The sequence below is a fragment of the Brassica rapa genome, chromosome A09 (genome assembly GCF_000309985.2).
Source record: "Brassica rapa cultivar Chiifu-401-42 chromosome A09, CAAS_Brap_v3.01, whole genome shotgun sequence".
Taxonomy (NCBI): domain Eukaryota; kingdom Viridiplantae; phylum Streptophyta; class Magnoliopsida; order Brassicales; family Brassicaceae; genus Brassica; species Brassica rapa.
The window spans coordinates 37,038,560-37,062,484 of NC_024803.2; the positions used below are offsets into that span (position 1 = coordinate 37,038,560).

The 23,925-nt window shown below is 37.6% G+C and overlaps 4 protein-coding genes and 1 non-coding gene across 8 annotated transcripts; 4 read left to right on the plus strand and 1 right to left on the minus strand.

Annotated features, from left to right (window-relative positions):
• Positions 1 to 218: 218 nt before the first annotated feature.
• LOC103841834 (protein FAR1-RELATED SEQUENCE 5) lies at positions 219 to 5,393 on the minus strand. 3 transcript variants are annotated; one of them, XR_004451427.1, is made up of 6 exons: positions 2,577 to 5,042; positions 2,381 to 2,470; positions 2,185 to 2,274; positions 2,021 to 2,110; positions 909 to 1,935; positions 219 to 570 (listed from the first exon to the last, which is right to left on the minus strand). XR_004451427.1 is itself a non-coding variant. In XM_033280076.1 (6 exons), exons 2-6 carry the CDS (start codon positions 4,929 to 4,931, stop codon positions 1,867 to 1,869), a joined length of 2,694 nt encoding a protein of 897 aa, XP_033135967.1. In that variant the 5' UTR covers positions 4,932 to 4,937; positions 5,308 to 5,393; the 3' UTR covers positions 1,751 to 1,866. The 3 variants fall into 3 exon arrangements, 2 of the variants coding, with proteins under 2 accessions (XP_033135967.1, XP_033135968.1); XM_033280076.1 differs by lacking the exon at positions 219 to 570 and adding an exon at positions 5,308 to 5,393 and having other exon boundaries at positions 1,751 to 1,935; positions 2,577 to 4,937; XM_033280077.1 differs by lacking the exons at positions 219 to 570; positions 2,381 to 2,470 and having other exon boundaries at positions 1,751 to 1,935.
• A 2,813-nt stretch (positions 5,394 to 8,206) lies between these two features.
• On the plus strand, positions 8,207 to 8,924 carry LOC103841836 (SKP1-like protein 13). The gene has a single exon (XM_009118411.3). It carries the CDS (start codon positions 8,253 to 8,255, stop codon positions 8,727 to 8,729), a length of 477 nt encoding a protein of 158 aa, XP_009116659.1. The 5' UTR covers positions 8,207 to 8,252; the 3' UTR covers positions 8,730 to 8,924.
• A 691-nt stretch (positions 8,925 to 9,615) lies between these two features.
• On the plus strand, positions 9,616 to 17,728 carry LOC103855111 (F-box/LRR-repeat protein At3g60040). Of its 2 annotated transcripts, XM_033280089.1 has the most exons (4): positions 9,616 to 9,671; positions 14,933 to 15,921; positions 16,003 to 16,152; positions 16,251 to 17,728. In XM_033280089.1, exons 1-4 carry the CDS (start codon positions 9,647 to 9,649, stop codon positions 16,503 to 16,505), a joined length of 1,419 nt encoding a protein of 472 aa, XP_033135980.1. In that variant the 5' UTR covers positions 9,616 to 9,646; the 3' UTR covers positions 16,506 to 17,728. The 2 variants fall into 2 exon arrangements, with proteins under 2 accessions (XP_033135980.1, XP_033135979.1); XM_033280088.1 differs by having other exon boundaries at positions 14,933 to 16,152.
• Positions 17,564 to 19,827, plus strand: LOC117127834 (F-box/LRR-repeat protein At3g60040-like). Its single transcript, XM_033278526.1, has 3 exons — positions 17,564 to 17,886; positions 18,712 to 18,718; positions 18,923 to 19,827. Exons 1-3 carry the CDS (start codon positions 17,615 to 17,617, stop codon positions 19,775 to 19,777), a joined length of 1,134 nt encoding a protein of 377 aa, XP_033134417.1. The 5' UTR covers positions 17,564 to 17,614; the 3' UTR covers positions 19,778 to 19,827.
• Positions 19,828 to 19,830: 3 nt separating this feature from the next.
• LOC103842339 lies at positions 19,831 to 22,426 on the plus strand. The gene is made up of 3 exons (XR_004451468.1): positions 19,831 to 19,923; positions 20,011 to 21,951; positions 22,045 to 22,426. It is a non-coding gene; the product is annotated as an uncharacterized LOC103842339 (transcript).
• Positions 22,427 to 23,925: the final 1,499 nt, after the last annotated feature.

Sequence of the window (23,925 nt, forward strand, 5' to 3'; positions counted from 1 at the left end):
TAAAGAAATGCTTCATAAAACAACCTTGCTACTTGCTGTATTCCTCTGATTGTACCCAAACTACACGTCAAAAAGTCTATTAATAAAAATTTATCAACTAAGAAAATTCATCTCAAAGCAAAGTTATCCTAAATAATCATCCTACTAAAATTAATTTATTAGTTTATTGGAAATCTCTTATAATAGATTATTAATACTTATATGAGGGATATGTTTGGTTAAAGAAATTAAAATGTGATTTATCATCAATTATTATAAATTTAATTAACATTTATATTTGATCAAAAAAATTAAAATTTATATAGACTTTTATTACAATGTAACTAAAACCGTGATTTTATATAAAGATATAAAATGTGTCGTATAATAATTCTCACAAATTTTAATTTTAAAAAAATATATTAAAAATTTTCATTGTATGCTAAATGGAGTTGTGAAGATAGCAGATATTTTTAGTTTCTACTTTCGTTTACGTAATGTATTTTTAAGGGAGAAATTCTTAGGTTCACCCCCTAGGGTGAATCTAGAGGTTCACCATCCAATCACCATTCGCCATGTCATATTCAGTTTCTGAAAAAAAAAAAAAAATAATTAATATTTATCGCCAAAAAAAAGAGAAAAAAAAAAGAAATAGAAAAGGTTGTTGACGGCGTCGGATGATTGTAACCCTCTCTTGTAACCCTATTCTTACGTTCGTCACGTTGTTTCTTCTGATTCATCAATGGTTTTTATTATTTTGTCCATGACTTTTCTTTTTCTTCTTCTTGCCATGGCTTTACCAAAATTGATTTTGTTTCTCTCCTTCTATATTAAACCAAAATAAAGGCTAGGAAAATACTGCGATCTCCCATGTGTGCTAGAGTGTTTGATGATTGAAGAAAATACGAAACAGAAAAGAAGAAGCATACCTGAGAGTGAGCAACAGCTGGTTGAAAAACCAACTATAGGAGATGTGAAGAAAGCTAATGGGAAGCTGGTTGTAGATATGGAGAAAACTCAGAAGAAAATAAAACAAATCAGTGAACAAAAAGATTTTGAGAATCAAGCAAGAGGAAGTCTCAGCAAGAGGGAGTCTCATGATTTCAAAGGGAACTCACCATATAAGATTGTACAATTTGTACATGAAGAAGAGATTCAATGCTAAGCTAAAATTATACAAGATCAGAACGAAGGCAAGGAAGGAAGCAAGAAAGTAATCATTCCAAGGTTGAACAATCAGAACAAGTTGCACGCTGCAAAAGCAAATATATAAATGAGTTCTGTTAATGTAGTCAAAGGGATTGGTCCAGGGAATAAGAAGATTCCCAACAAAGATCGAGGAATAACAAGGATCAAACTCCTAGACTGAACTTTGGTTATTAATAAATAGATTTGTGAGGAGTGTTGGAATTTCATCTTTGATTAATCTTGAAATACAGAAAACATTAAAAAAACATGGGAAAAGAAGAGCAACAAGTCAAGGAAAAAAACAAACATGTGAGTTTGCTTGTTGTAGTAGCCAAAGTATAAGTCAAAAGTATGTGCTATATATCAAAATTAGTACTCCAAAGTATAAGTTAAAATAAGGCTATAGAGAAGATCGAGAGTACTGTTCCGTTTTCTCTATAAATATATAGTGGCCAATGGTGTGTAATGTAATTGAAAAGAATCAGTTTTCTCTATAAATATGTAGTGGCCAGTGTTTTTGTGTAATCTAAGTGAAAGTAAGTTTAAATTAGTACTCTGTAATAAAAGCTCAACGAATATGCAGAGAGTTCAAAAATGGCCACATGTATGCATTAGTCAAAAACGTAATATTCCATGGCTGGTTTTTCCAAAACATCTTTTCTTCAAATACAAAAAAAAAATCAATAAAAACATGCGACCCTATAAACCATCGCCATAATTCTTGTTGAAATCTTTCGATGAACCATTGCCATAATTCTTGTCGAAGTTCTGCAACATAAAAAAAAGATATATATAATTTTAACAAAATAACATGTTACTTAATTATAAATAACCAATAGAACCAAATATATACCTGGAGTAATTGCGAGAAAAATGACCCACTATGTAATGTCGGATTGGTGGCAGCAGCAGATACATGGGTATCGGGAGTAAGAGTTGGTTCCTGAATCATTTATCAACTTTTTAAATATTGACATATAACTAATTATAATTACTTGATATAATGAAAGTTTTTACCTGGGGTACTTGAGAGAGAAATGACTCATTATGTAAGATCGGACCGGTGGCAGCAAAGGATAACTGGGTATCAGGAGTAGGAGTTGATTCCTGAATCATTTATCAACTTTTAAATACTGACATAGAACTCTTTTAACTGAAACACTAATATTGATATATAACTAAATTATAAATACTAGATAGATGAAATTTTTACCTCGGGTACTTGAGAGAAAAATGGCTCATTATGTAAGATCGGACCGCTGGTAGCAAAAGATAACTGGGTATCAGGAGTAGGAGTTGATTCCTAAATCATTTATCAATTTATTCAATGATTAGTATATACATATATTCATTAGTAATATTTTGATGATAACTGACATAAACCAAAAACTAATAATATATATCAATACCTGAAAAGATAACTTTTTCTTTGCTCTAGCCTTACTTGATGATCTTGATGTACCAAGATTTTTCTTTTCGAGAACACTTTTAAATCGACCATGGGATCCGTCTTTTTGGTTCTTTGGTCGCCCACATGGATTTTTCCTTTTAATTCCACGTACGTTTGGAACATCCTCATCATCTTCTTCTTCTTCTTCATCCACAAGTTTATCCTCTAAACTATGGGGCATCCATTTATTAGCTCTCACAAGTTCTTTTTTCTTTTCCTCCAATTTTTTTAGCAACTCAATCGCATCTTTATCTGCACACAATGTCAGTTCTATATGCTCAGCAGCAACTGATGCAATCTCACGGAAAGTACGACAAATATGACTATATCGCTTTCCAATCGATTGCTTCACGGCTTCATTAGGTGTCTCTGAATGATAATAAGATACTGTTCGTGCTTTTGCCTCTTTGCTCCAACGATTCAGAATGTAAGTAGGTGGAATTCTTCTAACATTTTTTTTGTCCAACACTTTCAATGCATGACGACATAAGATCCCAGCAAATGAAAACTTCATGCAACTACAATGTATCGTTTGGTCTGCAGCATCATACTTAACCAAATGCTCTCGTGCAACTCCACGATAAGATACATTATATTCATACACCATCTCAGACTTACTAGTCTTTTTTGCGACATAATCACCGATGACAGTGTATTCCTTTTGGAACAAGGTAAACACTTCTGGTGTATACACTTCTTCTGCATGCTGCAACATCTCTACACAGACAACTAATACTGGCGAAGTATGCATCATACCAAAATCAGCAACTAATTCTTTATATCGCCTATCATCCAACACTCTCTCATAGTGTTTAAAAAAGGTCAACAGGTCAAAATTGCGCTTCAAGTATCTTTTCAAAATACTGTTCATACTTTCGCTACGCTGTGTGCTCACCATATCGGCTGTAAAAGTATGACGGCCATATACCATTGCCCATTTTTCTTTCACCTCAAACAAATTCTTCAACCATTTATTCTCTGTCAGCTTATGCTTATTGAGCATATCACTCCATGCCAATAACCAATCTTCTTCTTCCTCATGGTCATATACACACTTTCCAAAATCCATGGCAAACTGGTCTGGTCCGTGAAACACACGACTCAAATTCTTTGCAGCATTTACGTAAATATGCCAGACACATAACCTATGTATTGTTTCTGGAAACACTTTCACTATTGCATTCGCCATTGCTGCAGATTGGTCTGTAAGAATCGTTTTTGGTTGTTTTCCAGACATTGCTCCAAGAAAAGTCTCAAAAAGCCACTTAAAAGACTCAGTAGTTTCATCATATAAGAGGGCAGCTCCGAACACAACAGTCTGCTTATGATGATTTACCCCGACAAATGGAGCAAACGGTCTATCATATTCATTGGTCTTATAAGTTGTGTCAAAACAAACAACATCTCCAAAGAGATTGTAATCGCTTATAGACCGATCATCCACCCAGAAGATATTTGTGATCATATCGTCCTTATCAAGTTGCATTGAATAAAAAAATGAGGAATTATCTTCTTTCTTTTTCTGAAAGTATTCTAAAACTGCTCCAGCATCTCCCTTTTCCATTTCTGCCATCCGTTTACGGCATATGTAATTGCGATAGTCTTTATCCAAAAAACCTAGATTTTCTCTCCCCCCAACTTCTCTGCTCATCATTTCAATGGTTGCTTTTGCTGAAATTCCTGACATTTCAGCATCGTCAGCATGTTGTTTTTGAGAGACAGTGACTGCTCGATTTCCCTTCAGCAAATGCTTCATAGGTGTCCTCACTAAGTCATGGTTATGATTCTGGTTGAAAGACACAATCCTATATCTTCCGCTACTCTGAAGGTAGCAAGCCATGTGAGCTTTACAACCACACCTTGTGATTGGTCGGGTATAAGATCTATTGACCTTAGGCTCCTTCCTAACCCCCTCTTTTGAGCATACATAAAGAATCCTTGCTACCTTTTCATCATCTTTTTTTTTTTTGGTCCTCCTTTGTTTTCTTATGTTGAAACCATGATTGCCTGCATACTTACTATAAGCCATATGCGCAGTATCTTCAGAACTAAACTCCATTCCAATACAAAGTTCATCTTTCTTCTCATTCTCATTGTTTGCTTCTAAAGCATCAATATCTTCAGTTTCAAGTAGATCCTCTTTGTTGGCCAGTTCATAGTCTTCCTCAGATTCACCGAGTGAAATGTCGTCTTCTTCGACAAAAATCTCAACCGACTTTTGATTTATCAAAGTGAGATCACCCGAGACTTGTAAACTAGATTCACACTGACCACCAAGAACAGCTTCTTGACCACTTTTTTGATTGTTCTCCATTGCAATCTGCACAAACAATTTTAATATTGCTATATTTATATTATAGAGCATATGTAACCTAAATCTTTACTATAATTACTATGTTATCTTGAGCCAATCTCATCTTTCAATAAAGAACATACGTAAAATATCTAGTAAAACACACAACATCAAAGCAATATAAAATTCTATAATCAAACAGCTATAAATACTAAAAAAAGGCAAGGACAAATATGCAAGCCACAGAGAAGGTTTATGGTGGTACACGTATAATGCAAAGACATGACACTTTAATATACATAAAACTTTTTTTTTGAACCCCAAGCTACATTCTTCTAATGGTGCTTATTGAATAATAAACAAAGATTCTCTTTTGGTTCACGTGTAAAGGACTCACCGTACTGTGATTCCACACAAGAAGATGAGAAGAAGAATTTGAAGGCCTCCCAGCACAGCAACTGATCTAACCACGTACTGGAAGCTGAGGGAAAGGTGCTTAAAGAGTTGGTTAAGCTAAACTTTCAAGTAGACATTACATCAAAATAAAAAAAAACTTTCAAGTAAACAAAATTAAAGACGTTGATCTCACCTTAGCAGTGGAGAATTCTAGACCCAATGTGAGGCACAGAAATACCACACCAACTTAGGTGAATGTTTCAACCTACATACCAAAACGAAGGCATAATATGTAAAATGAAATCGAGAATTCATTAGTTAATTATTGAGAATTTGGCGTGGTGATTAAACAATATCTAAGAATTATAAACTTACGGCCATAGGGATGAATCAGAAGAAACAAGGTGACAACGTAAGAATAGGGTTACAATCATCAAACGCCGTCAACAACGTTTTCTATTTCTTTTTTTTTCTCCTTTTTTTGGCGATAAATACTAATTATTTTCTCTTTTTTTTTTCAGAAACTGAATGTAACATGGCGAATGGTGATTGGATGGTGAACCTCTAGATTCACCCTAGGGGGTGAACCTAAGAATTTCTCTTTTTAAGGAATAAGTTGTAATCCTCTCGTATACAGTTTTTTTAATAAAAAAAAATGATTGAAAAATGTTGCTTTACATACACGTATCCATGTAAGACAATAGAAACATCCAAAATAGAGGCTCCTCTTTTGTCAAAGTTGCATCGGAAAGGTCATAATCCGAATGGTCCCGAGTATATGTCGGGTCCAACCTTTAGTTGTTGTTGAGATAATTGATTCGATGATTCAATCCAAACCTACCCAACATAAGTTTGAAGAATGGGTCGGAAACTGGTTCATAATTATAAAGATCATTTTAAAAATGGAATATATAGTAAAACAATAGAGACAAAGACAAAGCATATGGAAGTCAACTATGTGCATCCAAAAGTAGCTAAAGCCATAACAACTCAGATCGTTTCGTTGACTTGTCTTTCCGGACCATCCGGTCCTATTTCTATTTCTTCATGTGATTATCATATACTTACCAGTTACCACTCATACGGAAACAAACATCTACTAGAAGAAATGTTCTTATAGATGATGAACATAAAATAAATCTCACGAAGAACAAAAAAATTTAACTTAATTTAATATAACCAATAGTAATTATCAAATGGTTTACAGATTTTCTGTTCAGCAAGGTCTAGAGATTGTAGGTTTTCTCTCTAAACATGTTTTTAACTCTCTTCTGACTCAATAAACACAATAACAAGATTCCTTTTCATGAGCCAACCTGTGGCCACTGCAAAAAGAAGAAAAACATGTCAGAGAGGTTACAAACGAAGATCACCATCATCCTTAGGAAGCTTTTTGATTATTCTCCAGCTGCTTGAGATTATCCACGTGATGCAAGTAGTTTCGAACGGCCAACATTCTACAGAAAATGGTTACAAGAGATGCTAAAAACGTCAGATAGATTCCAAGAGGAGATGCAAAACCATGAAAGTATTTGTTGATGGTCATCTAAACGAATCGATCATCAACACGAGGATGATCAATATGCATAGATGTCAATCAACAAACACATTCAAGGGTTGCAAAAGAGAGTAACCAACCGATAAAAATCATGGAAGTTAGAGATGTATAAAAACAAGTTTGGGAATGTGAAAGTACAGACAACAACATGAATACAATAACGAATATCCTTTGGATATTCTTAAGCATATGCTTTGGAATAAACCTTTTCTTCTAATTTGAGAGGATTCTTAATGGCAACCATGATGAAATGAAAACTCAAGAAGTAAAAAAGAATCAGAACTCTCTTCTCGGTGATTGATTAATCAATGTCTGAAAATGTTCTTTAAAATATTACAATGGCCTTTTCAAATGCAAGACGAGACTACATGTCAAAATGTTCTTATGGATGATGAACATAACGTTTACATTATAGTACATCATAAGAATGCTGGCTTCACTTTTTTAAATAACTCCTTGATAAATTTTTGATCTTTAAGGTTATAAAATTGGGAACAGAAGACATAATACCATTAAAAGTTGTCAGCAAAGAACATATACAAGTTAAAAAAACATACAATGAAAGCTTTCCTGGAAGATGTTGTGATGTTGCCATTGGACGTGTGTTAGTGAAGGTGTTGGATGTTCTTGGTTATGAAGGAACTAGGAAGTACTAAAGAGTTTGAACACTTGAAGAGTTTGCTGGGGGGTATGGAGTGCATCGAAAAAGTGCGAGTGGAGTTAATTGTACAATAATGATGTTATAGTAATAATAATGATGATGTTGATATGATTATGGTGGTGAAGTTATAGCCACGATGATGATAATGGTAACGGTACCAATTCATTAAGTTCAAAATTAACTCGTTTGGTGCTAATGTGTACTATGTTTTATTGAATTTTTGTCACTTTTTCAGTCAATTTGTTTTGGGTTTAGTTATGTAAACCATTGATATAAAATGATATTCTCTGTTTCATAATATAAGTAGTTTTATCAAAAAAAAAAACTGTTTCATAATATAAGTAGTTTTAACATTTCAATGAAACTTTTATATTTATTATATATTGTATGATCAATTAAATTATGTAAATTTTTATAATTAGTTGAAATTATAGATTAAATGTTATTTTTAACAAGTAACCACTTTCTTAATATTGATGATTTTAACTTAAACTATTTACAATTTGAAACAGATGGAGATGGAGTACAAAATAGATAGATTTCATAAATAATTGACTCTTTTAATTGATATTTTTTTAAAAAATTATGCGCATCTACTCAAGGCTTATAAATACCCCAACATGCATAGGATTATAGCTTTACGATTCATTCGCTCTCTCTCAACTCTTTCATCTTCCCAGAGAATCTTCTTACGAGAAAACAGCCACGCAGCAAAGAAGGTACGACGATGTCGAAGGAGATGTTCACGTTGAAGAGCTCCGACGGTTTCTTATTTGTGGTTGACGAAGCGGTCGTACATCAATCAGTGACACTGTCGCCTATGGTTCAAGATTGCGCCGGTCGTGAATACCCGATCAACAACGTCACAGGCAAAATCCTCAACTTAGTGGTAGAATACTGCAAGAATCACGTCGTTGTCGACGGTGGCGATTCTTCTTCCTCCTCCTCCTCCGGCGATGCTCTCAAGAAGTGGGACGATAAGTTCATCACGCAAATGGATCTGTCGACGGTCTACGATCTCATCATGGCTGCGAACTACCTAATCATCAAAGGTCTTTTTGATCTCGCTTGCCAGAGAGTCGCTGACGTGATCGCAGCATGCAAAGACCATGAGGAGATTCGCGCAACGTTGGGCATCGTGAGTGACTACACAGCAGAGGAGGAAGCAGAGGTTCTCAAGGAGAACGAGTGGGCTTTTGATTGATTATCGAGCGGGCTAATCTAAACCCTAGCTAGCTAGTCTTTCTTTTCGAATCTTTGTGTTGGTATGTTGTTTACGGATCTTTAGATCGATAATAGTTGAAGTTGGCTTTCTTGTTTTGATTTTGATAATATCAACAGTGTTCTTGATCGATATTAGATGAACAGAAAGTCTTATAAAGCAAGTTGTTCTTGATCGTATGAGTTTATGCTTTCTGAATTGGGTTTCAAAGTCGAGTCTTTACATCGATAACCATGAGAACAAGAGAGTTGTGTTCACTAAACATGACTCGTCTTTGGCGTGCAGAACAAGAAAAGGCAATTCTTGATTCTTAAACAAGATTAAGAAAACAGAGGATATGATGATAAAACTGCATATATATCTAGAAGAAGTTTTTGTATATGTGAAGCTTGTGTTTTAAGAAATCTTCTGTCAATGATCTTTCTCTACTAGTTCTGACTCACCGCCATTGCTCGCTGGTACCAAGGCTTTCTGTTTGACAATACAGTTACGTCACACTCACGCATCCTCTTTTGGTGATTAGTATAAATTAAACCCTTAATATTAATTAATTAATTACATGTAAAAAAACTTTTTTTCTTCTACCAAGCGAGTACAAAATGTAAATGGAGAAGCTAACTGATTTTAAACCTCATTAAATGGTGTAACTAGATTTTTCCTTTTTTAGGTTTCTGAGTCTGACACCAAGCAACTCCACAACTCTATAAAAAAAAGTATGGTGATTTTGTTTTTATGTAAAATATGGTGTAATAGGTGAATTTGATTCGTAATAATTTATGGCAATATTCTATAATATAAATGACCCCAGCATAAATAAACCCCTAAAATCTGAACTGGAGACTCCCACCATTTGTTTGTTCTGACGTCCTCCGCAGGTTTATCTTTAGCGTTAGTTTCATATGACTAGTAACGCATGCAAGAAAGGTAAAACGTTGAGGCTTTAGTTTCTGATATGGTTTACTCTGCTCTCTCCTTTATGACTTACTTTGTTCTCTCAATATCTTTTATTCTGTTCTCTCAACTCAACTTGGTTTATGGTTTACTCAATTCTCCCAATAAGACATACTCCCTTCTCTCCGTATGTTTTACGTACTCTGTTCCCTCCATATAGTTTACTCTGTTCTCTCAATATGGTTTATGGTTTACTCTGTTCTTACAAGCGCTCATAGTGTCATTCTTTTGAGATTTCATTATATTATAGATGCGTTGATTTTTGATGAAACTGTTGTAGTTATACCACTACTAGTCTTTAAGGTGAACCTTTAGCTTCTGTTTTCTCGTTAAGTTTTTTCTAAAACTTTAATATTCAGATGTGAAAACTTGTTGGGAAAAATTAGCGGATAATATTTTCTTCGAGAGGTTAAGATGGAATGTAGACGGTTTTTGTTTGAGATAACTTTCGTATTTTAGGAAAGAGATTTTTCTACTAAATCTTGTGTTTGGAGATTTCTTGGAGACTTTTAGAACTCTTGCTGAAATGTTTTCTCTCTATTATTTTTCTTGATTCTTGATGATCATACAAGTGGGCTAGACATGCCTATTTATACTAGTGAGTGGAGACTACAAGTTAATTCTAGAACACTCCATCTTCTACACACTTCTACACTATTCTTCTTCTACACTCTTCTTTTCCCTCTAGATATTTCTTCTTGTTAGGCTTCTTGGTTATAGATTAAACTTGGGCTAATGAAGAAAAACCCAACAAATCTCCCCCTTCCCGATTTAGCCCGAGACAGTCGTCATACCGGTGCCTTTGCAGCAATCTTCAAACTTCTTGATTGGTAATACTTTGGTCATAAAGTCTGACCAGTTTTCGTCGGTGTGTACCTTGTTGAGATGTATGAGTTTCTCTTCAAGAACTTCTCGGATCCAATGATGTCGGATATCGATGTGTTTCGAGCGGGAGTGAAACGTTGGGTTCTTTGCTAGGTGAATAGCACTTTGGTTGTCACATAACAAGTTGTACTTGTCTTGCTTCACTCCCAATTCATGTAAGAAGTTCTTCATCCATAGCATCTCCTTGCACGCTTCCGTTGCTGCGATATACTCTGCTTCCGTGGTAGATAAGGCAACACACTTTTGTAGCTTCGACTGCCATGAAACAGCTCCCCCTGCAAAGGTAGTTACAAATCCTGATGTCGATTTTCTTGAATCTTTATCACCAGCCCAATCTGCATCGGTGTAACCGTTCAACTCCAATTTTCCATTGCCAAAACATAAACACTTCTTCGTTGTGCCTCGTAGATAGCGTAGGATCCACTTAACTGCTTTCCAATGCTCCTTTCCTGGATTCGCTAGAAAGCGACTCACAACTCCTACAACATAGGCAATGTCGGGTCTGGTGCACACCATAGCATACATGAGACTTCCCACGGCTGATGCATATGGGGTAGTCTTCATTTCTTCTTTCTCCTTCTCACTTGTTGGACTTTGCTTTGAACTTAGCTTGAAATGTCCACCAAGTGGAGTGCTCACCGGCTTTGCTTTGTGCATGTTAAATCTCTCCAACACCCTTTCAACATATCGTTCTTGGGACAACCATAGAAGCTTCTTTGGTCTATCTCGAGTGATCTTCATTCCAAGAATCTGTCTCGCTTGCCCCAAATCTTTCATCGCAAAACACCTTCCCAAATCTTTCTTCAATGCGGCTATCTTGTTGCGATCTTGGCCCACAATTAGCATATCGTCAACATAGAGCAATAATATGAGAAAGTCATCGCTTTCATACCTCTTTATGAAAACGCAATGATCATTCTTGGTTTTCTTGAAGTTGTGATCCACCATGAAGGAGTCAAACTTCTTGTACCATTGTCTTGGGGCTTGCTTGAGGCCGTAAAGACTCTTTTTTAATCGGCACACCAAGTCTTCTTTTCCTGGAACCTTGAATCCTTCAGGTTGCTCCATATAGATCTCCTCCTCAAGTTCACCATGTAGAAAGGCCGTCTTGACATCGAGTTGTTCAATCTCCAAGTCTAGAACTGCTGCTAGACCAAGAACCACTCGGATAGAGGACATCTTCACTACTGGAGAGAATATTTCTTCAAAATCTATGCCTTTCTTCTGGTTGAATCCTTTCACAACCAATCGAGCTTTGTATCTTGGATTTGAGCTTCTCTCTTCATACTTCAACCTGTACACCCACTTGTTCTTCAAGGCTCTCTTTCCTTTTGGTAGCTTCACCAGCTCGTAAGTGTGATTATCATGCAAGGATTGCATTTCATCTTGCATGGCTTCAACCCACTCATCTTTATGAGTGTCTCCTATGGCCTCTTCATAGCTTTGAGGCTCCCCCTCATCTGTAAGATTGACGTACTCATCTCGATAGTATCTTACACATGGTCTTGTCTCTCTTCCAGACCTTCTTGGCTCATGTTCTTTCTCTGGCTCCACTTGATCTTCTTCTTCACCTTCATCACCATTCGGATCCATGATGGGATCCCCTTCGCCGTCATCTCCAATCACTTGTTCATGATCTTGGGGCTTATAAGAATCTTCATTCCTTACAACCCTTAGCTTTGGTTTCTTTAATTTGTTGATGTCTTCGATTGTTTGATCTTCGAAGAAAACAACATCTCTGCTCCGGATAACTTTTCTGTTAACCGGATCCCAAAGCCGATAGCCGAAATCATCTCTAGGTGACCCAAGATAGATGCACTCTTTAGTCTTGGAGTCTAGCTTGGCTCGTTCATCCTTAGGTATGTGGACGAACGCTCTGCAACCGAACACCTTTAAATGGTTGTAAGAGACCTTCTTACCCGACCAAACTTCCTCCGGGACATCGCCTTCCAAAGGAACTGATAGTGTAAGATTTATGACGTCTACTGCAGTCTTTATGGCTTCTCCCCAAAATGGCTTGGATAGTTTAGCGTGAGAGAGCATGCACCGAACTCTTTCTGTGATCGTTCGATTCATTCTTTCAGCTAGCCCGTTCAGTTGTGGCGTCTTTGGTGGTGTCTTCTCCATTCTGATTCCATGAGCTTTGCAAAATGCTTCAAAGGGACCTCGATACTCTCCACCATTGTCAGATCGAACACACTTGAGTTTTTGACCCGTACTTCGTTCTGCTTGGGCTACAAACTCCTTTAAAGCATCAAGAACTTGATCTTTTGTTTTTAAAAGATGTATCCACACCTTTCTTGAATGGTCATCAATAAAGGTGACGAAATATGATGCACCTCCATTGGATTTCTCGGACATGGAGCATACGTCAGTATGCACAAGATCAAGAATATGCTTTCTTCTCATAGGCGTAGACGATCTTCGGAAAGCGACTCTATGTTGTTTTCCGGCTAAGCAATCATGACATGGTGAGAGAGAGAGACCTTTCATATCAGGAAGAAGTTTCTTGCGAGAAAGTATGTTTAAACCTTTCTCACTTATATGCCCGAGTCTTCGGTGCCATATATCCATGTCATCACTTGCGACATTTACTTCTTCCTTGCAAAGCTTGGCTTGAGTCACGTATAATGAACCTTCTTTTCTTCCTCGAGCCATGATCAAACTCCCTTTGGTTAGCTTCCATTTGCCACTGCCAAAGTGGCTATCGAAACCGGCATCATCAAGCTTCCCGATTGATATGAGATTCAGTCGAATGTCGGGAACATGCCTTACATCCTTGAGAACTATCTTACATCCTGTGTTTGATGTAAGAATAACATCCCCCTTTCCAACGATCTTGCTTCTTCCTTGATTTCCCATTTGAACATTACCAAAGTCACCACTTTGGTAGGTTGTGAAGAAGCTTCCATGAGGGGTGACGTGAAAAGAAGCACCAGAATCAACGATCCATGAACTATCATCAGAGCTAAGATTACATTCTCCAATGAGATATAATTCTTCGCTCTGGTCTTCCACAATGGTGGTAGTCTTGTCTTCATGCTTCTTTGTAGGATTGAACCGGTCTGGTTTGATATTACCGGTTTGTTTGTCTCCTTGAAAAACCGACATTCCGACTTCATGTGACCCGGCTTGCCGCAATAGTAGCAGGTAACTCTTGGACGTGACTTGGATCTTCCTCGAGATTGGTCTCGTCCTATGCTTCTGTTGTGACCACGAGTCTCTTCTCTACCCCGTCTATCAACAATGTTAGCTTCTGAATAAGAACTTGAACCTCGCTCCTTCCTACGGACTTCTTCGTTTAGAAGGCTATCACTGACGGTGTCCATGGTAAGATTTCCCTCCGGTGCTGAATTGCTTAGAGTGACAACTAGTGTGTCCCAACTCTCTGGTAGTGAACTAAGGAGTAAAAGAGCTTGCATTTCGTCTTCAACCTTCATATCAACTTTGTTAAGTTGATTTACGATCCCCTTGAAATTGTTCAAGTGCTCCATCATGCTCTGGCCATCCTTGTACTCCAACTTTACCAACCGTCGAACAAGAAGAGCTTTGTTTCGAGGTGTTTTCTTTTGAATCATGGATTCAAGTTTTGTCCATAATTCAAAAGCATTTGTGTAGGTAGAGACATGTTCAAAGAGAGATCGGTCGACATACTTGCGTATTACGGCAACCGCTTTTCTATTAAGAATCTCCCATGCTTTATCATCCTTTCCTTCCGGATTATCCTTCATGATGATGGGCTCATGCAAATCTTTGCAATAAAGATGATCTTCCATCATCGGTTTCCAATAAGAGAAGTTGTCCGTCGTGAGCTTGAACATATCACCTTCAAAGGTAACGGTGGCCTCCATCTTCACTTCTTCAAAGATAACCGGTAACTTAGCTCTGATACCAGTTGTTGGGAAAAATTAGCGGATAATATTTTCTTCGAGAGGTTAAGATGGAATGTAGACGGTTTTTGTTTGAGATAACCTTCGTATTTTAGGAAAGGGATTTTTCTACTAAAGCTTGTGTTTGGAGATTTCTTGGAGACTTTTAGAACTCTTGCTGAAATGTTTTCTCTCTATTATTTTTCTTGATTCTTGATGATCATACAAGTGAGCTAGACATGCCTATTTATACTAGTGAGTGGAGACTACAAGTTAATTCTAGAACACTCCATCTTCTACACACTTCTACACTATTCTTCTTCTACACTCTTCTTTTCCTTCTAGATATTTCTTCTTGTTAGGCTTCTTGGTTATAGATTAAACTTGGGCTAATGAGGGAAAACCCAACAAAACTAGATCTTATGGTTTGTGGTTAATCCTCCAGCAGTTGAATCACTCTGTGCTCACTTCATCTTTCAGGCACCTTTAAGGAAGAGACTGGATCTGTCTGCATGGAATCAAACAAGCTAGACATGGGCTCGAGAGATTTAATCAGCTGTCTCCCTCAAGAGGTTCTGGGAGATATCTTGTCCTTACTTCCGACCAAACTTGCTGCTTCAACTTCTCTCCTCTCGAAAACGTGGAGGTATCTGTTTGCACTGGTTCACAGTCTTGATTTCGATGATACTGTCTTGCTGCAACCGCCGCCAGAAGAAGGGAGGGATAAACTCAAGGAGAGCTTCAGAAACTTTGTGGACAGAACACTCGCTTTGCAATGCGGTTGCGGTTCTCGTATCAAGAAATTCTCTCTAACATATCTCGTTACCAACAACAGCGATGTGGTTGATGAGCGTCGCTGGATAACCAGTGTCGTTGAGCGTGGTGTTTTGGAAGTGGACGTTACTTTGAGGCCTCGTTGGCTAGGCCCTGTACATACTGATGAGGTTCACGGGGACTGCTTTCTTCCTTATCACCTCTTCAGGAGCAAGACACTGGTTAAGCTGTGTCTGGGAACAGATACTATTGTTGGAAAGCTTTCTCCTGATGTGTCTCTTCCAGCGCTTAAGAGTCTCTTCCTTTATACCATCATGTTTGACGACCAAGATCTCTCTGATGTGCTTCTTCCTGGTTGCCCAATGCTTGAGGAGTTAACTGTTGTTCACAAGACTGATTTTTATCCTAATTACAGGATATCGAGTCAGAGCATCAAGAAGCTAACAGTTTTCTATTGTTATGATTTTGGAATTGATGATGGGTCTCGTATATCATTTGACGCCCCAAGTGTTGTCTCTCTCAAATACACTGACTATGCCTTGTCTGAGTATCAACTTGTTAACTTGGGATCCTTAGGCAAAGCTAAGCTGGACATTTCTTATTCTAAAAAAAGTATCAAGAGGCCGGATATATCGGGTCTCCTTGTAGGGATAAGCAACGTGGAGACTCTCCATCTTTCTCCCGATTCTACTGATGTAAGTCTTCTTTGTGTTTTTTTTTACTTACTTGATAAAACTCAGGACTTTCTTGAACGCATATGTGTGTGTGTGTTTCAGTTGATTTCTCGATGTGTTAAACATGGACTAGTTTTACCGGTGTTTAACAATCTGGTTACCTTATCTTTTGGGAGTAGAAACAAACGTGGTTGGAAACTGCTGCCATATCTTGTTAAGCAGTCTCCAAAGCTTGAAACATTAATCATCCAGGTAATGTTGTTGTTTTTCAGTAATAATCGAAACGCCCCTAGAGACCCCCCGGAACTTACGTACTCACTTCTTTTTTTTTTTTTTGATGCTTCCCCCAGGGTCTGGATAGTTACACAGGCGATGTTACCATTGGTCTGTTCCAAGTCAAGGAGCTGCATGTTGTTGGTTATAAAGGAACTGCTAAAGAGCTTCAACACCTGAAGAGTTTGCTTGCAGGAACCGAATGCATCCCGAAAATGCAAGTGGAGTTCCCTGAAGATGTTGTGGTCGATGATGCCAAAATGATCCAAACCCGTAGGGATTTATTTATCCTTGTCGGAGTTGTTTCAACCGATGTCGCTTATTTCGAGTAGACCTTATATAAATTTGCTACTTTTTATGTGTGACAATTAAACTCCTATTTTATTTGCTTCCCTGTCGCCGCATTGATCTTTTGTATGGAGCTTTTTTTTACGTAACATCAAACTATTGTTATTTGCTTCCTGTCGAATTGCTCTCTCTTCGTATGGAGCTACTTCTATGCAACATTAAACTTTTTTCATGTCGCACTGCTGGCCTCTTTACCTAGACATCAAAGGTCTTCTTGAGTCGCTGACGTGATCGCAGCATACTTCAATTCTTGTAGACAGTGCCGTCCCAAAACTTTACGAGGCTTAAAGCCTGTCAAGATACGTGGCCCTTATAAATAAAATTGTTAATAACAAAAGCGTATGAAATGGTTTTGGTATTGCTCGAACTAGGGACAAGAAAATCCAACTTATCTTCCTAAACCATTTAAGCAACATACAATTTTGGTTAGTTTGGCCTATATTTCATTTTTATATTTGTGGCCTGAAGCCAATGCTTCACCTGCTTTAAGGGAGGGACGGGTCTGCTTGTAGAACAAGGAAAAGCAATTGTTGACTCTTAAGCAAGATTGAAAAGACACAGAGGATGATGATGAACTGTGTATATCTAGAAGAAGTTCTGTACATGTGAAGCCTAATATTGAGTCCATAATCTTCCCTCTTGCAAGAAAATAAATTCATATAAAACTTAAATATTATTTGAGATACAGAAAAATGTTCCTTTTCTCTAAATATAGAAGAATGCTATTTTCTTTATATTAAAATTTATTTCTACTTATTAGATTTTTTCTACTTATAGGAAGAAAAAGTAATATTTATCATATAAGATAATCAATTAGTTGATAATAATGTACATATACCCGCTAGTAAAATTAAACATTTTATACTTCCATTTTTAGTATTGATTTGTGTAATATTTATCTATTGATTCAAAATATATTAATATAATTGTTTAAATATTAACTAAATACCAACCAATATTGAATATTCTACAATATTTTATGTCCCACACCCAACATAGATAAACCCCTAAAATCTGAACTTGAGATTCCATCATCATCGTCTGTTCGACGTCTCCTAACGCATACTAGAAGGAAGAGATTGGCTCTGTCTCTATGGTTTCCAACAAGCTAGACACTGGTTCGCGAGATGCAATCAGCTGGCTTCCTGACGAGGTTCTGGGCAACATCTTGTCCCTCCTTCCGAACAAACTTGCTGCTTCAACTTCTCTTCTTGCTAAAAAGTGGAGGCATGTGTTTAGATCCCCTTCTGATTTGTATATCCCACTTGTGGCTTCACAAACCCACTACTGCTTCGAAACTCCTTCTGAGGATGTGCTTTCTCATACAACCTTCCTAACACAAAACACTGACGCGTTGACTGTGGAGTAAACATCCTCACATGCATCTGCGTATCAAGACGTAACCCTGCAAGATAAGCGCTCAACAAATACTCTTCAGCTAGCTTCAAACGTGATCTGATCAACTCAAACTTTGCATTATAATCAGCAATTCCACACGTCTCTTTCAATTCTTTCAACTCCGCCATTGGATCATCTAGAATCTCCTCAAAACGTTCTCTGAGCCGACTCTTATACTCCTGCCAACTACTCAACACTACAGCATCTACATCTTCTTGAACCAACGCTAAATGCCAAGTAGCTGCTTCTTCAACAAAATGCATTGAAGCGATTCCAACTTTCCTCTCTTCTTGCGTCATATCAATCACGAAAAATTGTTCCGCTTTCCCCAACCACTCTTTGAATTTGTTACCATCAAACTTTGGAAACTCAATCTTCGTCATCCTTGTCATACCCGAATACTGATGTTGTGGATATTGATAAGGTGATCGAAACTGTTCTCCTTGACTCGCCGTCATACCGTTATGATCACCGATTCCCACCGTCTGACTCGTCGACGGCTGAGCTGCTTGACTCGTGAGTTTCGCCAACGCCGCCATGATTTGACGCGATTCTTCTTCTCTTCTTTCGTTCATCTCACGTATCTCCCTCTCGATCGCATCAAATCGATTTGCAACAGCTCCGTCAATCTCCCTCGCTCCGCCGCCTTTCAATAATGCCTGAGATCTTGTTTCCGCCATAGTTTCCGGTTGCTTCGCCACTATCTCCGAGAAAAGAATGGCTCTGATACCACTGATAAAGGAAGTTAATCCTTTATGATCGATCTAATGTTCCTGAAACACCAAATCGTAGCTCTCGAGTAATAGATCTATGAAAGAGAAAGATCTAAATCCTCAAAGAACAAACCATGAATCAATATGAGAATTACAGAGGTTCTTAGAAGGTTTACACAATGATTTCTGAATGAATCTTCATAGAGTACGCAGACTCTGTTATATGTATTCGTAAAGATGAACTCTCCCAATCAGCTGACGACAGCTGGCAATGCGCGGGACCGTTATAGACCGTTATAACAAACTCTAACTTCCCTCTTCCTTCACTAATAACTCCACACGTGTCTCCTACTTCTCCTGTGTCAGAGTGGCCTGTGATCCGAGAGAGCTTCAGAAATTTTGTGGACAGAACACTCGCCTTGCAATTCGAATCTCCCATCAATAAGTTCTCTCTAAAATATCACGTTAACAACAGCAGCGATGTAGTTAATGAGCGCCGCTGGATATCAAATGTCGTTGACCGTTGTGTTTTGGAAGTGGACGTTAGTTTGATGCCTGGTTCGGGAGTCTCCGTAGATGTTGATGACCTCTTCAGGAGCGAGACACTGGTTAAGCTGTCTCTGGGAACGGATCTTGATCTTGGAGTTCCTCCGGATGTGTATCTTCCAGCGCTCAAGAGTCTCTTCATCGATTCCATCGTGTTTGACTATAAAGATCTCTGTGATGTGCTTCTTCCTGGTTGTCCAATGCTTGAGGAGTTAACTGTTCGGCACGAGTATGAGTTTTACCCTTACAGCTTATCGAGTCAGAGCATCAAGAAGCTGACAGTTTACTATGATTGTGAAGCTGGAATTGATTCTATTTCTGATATGTCATTTGACGCCCCAAGTCTTGTCTCTCTCGACTACACTGACTATGCCTTGTCTGAGTATCCACTTGTTAACTTGGAATCTTTAGTCAGAGCTAAACTGAACCTTTGTTATTCTCGAAAGATCGAGAGGCCGGATCTAACGGGTCTCGTTACAGGGATAAGCAACGTCGAGATCCTGTATCTTTCTCCGGCTTCTGCTGATGTAAGTCTTTGTGTTTTTCACTTGAGAAAGATCTTGGACATTCTTGAAAGCATATATGTGTGTTTCAGGTGATTGCTCGATGTGTTAAAGATGGACTAGTTTTACCGGTGTTCAAGAATCTGATCAGCTTAACTTTTGGGAGTTACAACGAGCGGGGCTGGAAACTGCTGCTGGATCTGCTTAAGCAATCTCCAAAGCTTGAAACACTAATCGTCCAGGTATGTTTTCAAAACACTATCTCTATAGAGACACAGACTTAGTGGTTGATAATGTACATACATTTTTCTTGATTGATGCTTCTCCAGGGTCTGGATGGTTACGTAGGTGATGTTAGGATTCGTCCGTTCCAAGTGAAGGTGGAGGAACTGGTAAAGCGTTGGAAATCTTGAAGAGTTTTCTTGGATGATTCCATAAGATCACAAACTAATAGAGGATCTACTGATCTTGGATGATTCCATAAGATCACAAACCAATAGAGGATCTAGTGAAAGTTTCAATTTCATCCAAGTGCAAGATCAATGTGTAACATTAAACTTATATATTAATTTATGCGCATTTTGCTTCCTATTTAATTCTGACTGATCGATCAGACAACTATCTACCACAATAAGTATAAACAAAAAGAAATGCAATAAAAATAAGAATTTAGTGGTAGATAAGTGTGTGGACAAAAACAAGAAAATAATGATTAAGCTTTAAGAGAAAATAGTCCTACACTGCTTGAACTTGGATTGTTGGTGAGTATTGGATATAAAGTTTACACCATGCAAAAGAGAGAATATTTTCAATCATGCCCCCAACTTTGATATTTGTGAGGGATATAAAGTTTAAGCCATTGTTTCTTATTTTCTTGAATAGGCACGGCTCTGGGTTGGCATTCCATCACTGAAATCCCGAAGCAAGACAAGGTAGGATCATGTCACTGAAATACACTTTTCCTCACAGGCTTGCATGAGTTTTACGAAGATGGTTCGAAGTAAGACTCATCCTGAAGCTTTGTGTTTGACAGGATCTAACGGTTTCATGGAATACTGGCTGTTGGTTTTTAGTTAGTTCTAAAGTGATCAACAAATTTGATGTTTTATTACGACATCTATATCTTTTAATCTAAACAAAATTCTAAATTAATAGATTAGATCCTTACTTTTTTTGGTTAGCAACTTAGAGGCTGACTAGTTTTCCCGCTACCACCCGCTTTTGCGGTTGGTAGCAGTTGTTGGCATTTTAAAACAATCACAATAAATGCTATACATCGATTCAAATCGCTCTAAACCTCTTAAAATCAAAAGTTGGTTTCAGAGCTACCGTTTGCGGTTGAAGACAGTTGCATGTGGATAAATAAATATAAAAATATTATTTTAAAATATTTAAAATGGAAATATTATAAATAAAAAATAAATATACATTTTATATTTAAATGTAAACAACATATTAAGTTCAGATTTTATGTTTAAAATATATATACATTTCTAAAAAAGATCAAGAATACTAACTATAATTTTTAAACATTAATATATATATATGTAATATACATATAGAAGGATATATACATATATAAACAAAACAAAATATTATTGTAAAAGTTTTAATATAAATCTTCAAAACCAATTTTATTGAAATTATAACTTCCATCTAAATTAAAAATTAAATAAATAAACATAATAATATTAATTATACTATATTAATAATTATATATTTTATCACAATATTGCGTTTTTGATATGTTTATAATGTTATAATATGTTAATATTGCTTATTTATTATTAAACCGCTGCAGTATTTTGTTATCAACCAATCACAAATATTCTGCAAACGCATCAATGTTTAAATATTGTGCTAGTTATACAAAACACTTAATAACATTTGAAACTGCAACCACCTACATTTGCAAACTCTCACACCCGTAATCGCAACCGCTGCGTTTGAACCAAATATATAAAATTGAATATAATTATAAATATCAAATATGAATATATTTTAGTTCATAAAATAAAATAAAAATATTCTTAATAAACTCTTTTTGTCTTCGATGATTTTTTAGAATATTTTTTCCAAACATCTTTAGCAGCTTTTCCTAAAATATACTTACCAAAGATATAAAATTGAAGAAAAAACTTTTAATCTTTTACTTTTATCTTCTTCTCTTCTCTAACTTTGACGGTTGGTCTGGATCGAAGAATCCGAGCATCATCATCATCATCTGTTTGACGTCCTCCGCCAGTTCGTATTCAATTCAAAACGAAAAGGTTGAAGCTTTAAACCCTCTTTTAGTTTGTTTTTTTTTTCCATGGTGTAACATCAATGTTTACTCTGTTTTCTCACTTCACTTCATGTTTCAGGCAGAAGAGACTGGGTTCTGTCTGTATGGAAGCCAACAGTGGCTTGAGAGACGCAATCAGCTGGCTTCCTGACGAGGTTCTGGGAAAGATCTTGTCCTTAGTTCCCACAAAAGAAGCTGCTTCAACATCTGTTCTTGCTAAAAGGTGGAGGCATGTGTTTAGATTAGTGGACACTCTTGATTTTGATGACACTGTGTTTCTGCAACCGGAAGAGGGCAAAGAAGAGTGTCCTGTGATCCGGGAGAGCTTCAGAAACTTCGTGGACAGAACACTAGCTTTGCAATGCGGTTCTCCTATCAAGAAATTCTCTCTAAAGTTTCACATTCACGAGATGAAAGAGATGGCTCATGCGTTCCCCTGGATATGCAATGCCGTAGAGCGTGGTAAAATAGATTGTAAAGTGTGTGTTGTATTGATGAAAGTACACGAGTATATATACAAGAGATTAAGTCCTTATGACGAGAGGACTACGTATTTAGATAAGTACAACCTATCATTATCTATAATGTACATCATTATCTCTATACCCCCCTCAAGTTGGAGGTGAAAGATTTTGAATCTCCAGCTTGGACAGTAGATATGAAAATGTAGTTGTTGGTAAAGCTTCGGTGAGAATGTCAGCAGGCTGCTCAGTGGTTCTGATATGTTCTGTAGTAATCAGCTTATCCTCGACAGCATCACGAACGAAATGGCAGTCTGACTCAATATGTTTCGTTCGTTCATGAAAAACTGGGTTAGCCGCAATGTAAATGGCTGCTTTGCTGTCGCAGAAGAGTTGCATTGGGTGATCATGAGGTATGTCAAACGCACGCAGCAGTTGCTTGATCCACTTGAGCTCTTTTAAAGACGCTGCCATGGACCGATACTCGGCCTCAGCGGAGGATAATGAAACCATCTTTTGTTTCTTCGTTTTCCAAGAGATGGGAGAAGACCCAAGTAGAACAATATAAGCGCTGAGTGATCGTCGCGTCAAAGGACAGGAGTTCCAGTCGGAGTCACAATAGGCTCGAATGGAGAGATCAGAGTCAGCACGTAGTAGTATGCCATGATCAGGAGAGCCTTTGAGATAACGTACCGTTCGCAAAGCTGCGTCCCAATGGACCTGAAGTGGAGACTGCATGAACTGTGCAAGTATGTGGACAGCGTAACAGATCTCAGGTTGAGTAAAAGTGAGATAGATCAGGTGCCCTATTAGACGTCGATAGGCCTCTGGATCAGCAAAGGTGGGACTAACAGCCAGGGCGTTTGTGATTGAGTTCTATAGGCGTTGAACATGGTTTAGAGCCCAGTAAGCCAGTCTCAGAGACAATATCCAACGCATACTTTCGCTGAGACAAGAAAATACCTTCACTGTTGCGAGCAACTTCAATGCCAAGGAAGTACTTGAGTTTGCCCATATCTTTCATGTGAAAGCACTTGCTCAAATAGTTCTTAAACTTCTGAATAGTAGAGATGTCGTTGCCGGCTACAATGAAGTCGTCGACGTATATCAGAATGTGTAATGAGATGTTACCCTTGATCAACGAGAAGTGAGAGTAGTCAGCCCTGCTTTGCTTGAAACCATAGTCTTTCAAAGCTGTGCGGAGCTTTGCGAACCAGCAACGAGGAGACTGCTTGAGACCGTAGATAGACTTGCGTAAGCGACACACTTTGGTAGGATCAGGATGTTCGAAGCCAGGAGGAAATTTCATATAAACCTCCTCTTTGAGATCACCGTGCAAGAAGGCATTGTGGACGTCCATTTGATGTATTTCCCACTTCTTTGCCGCGGCAATTTGAAGCAATAGTCGAACGGTAGTTGGCTTTGCGACTGGCGCGAAAGTGTCGGTGTAGTCGAGACCTTCTCGTTGTCGGTTACCACAAGCAACCACACGAGACTTG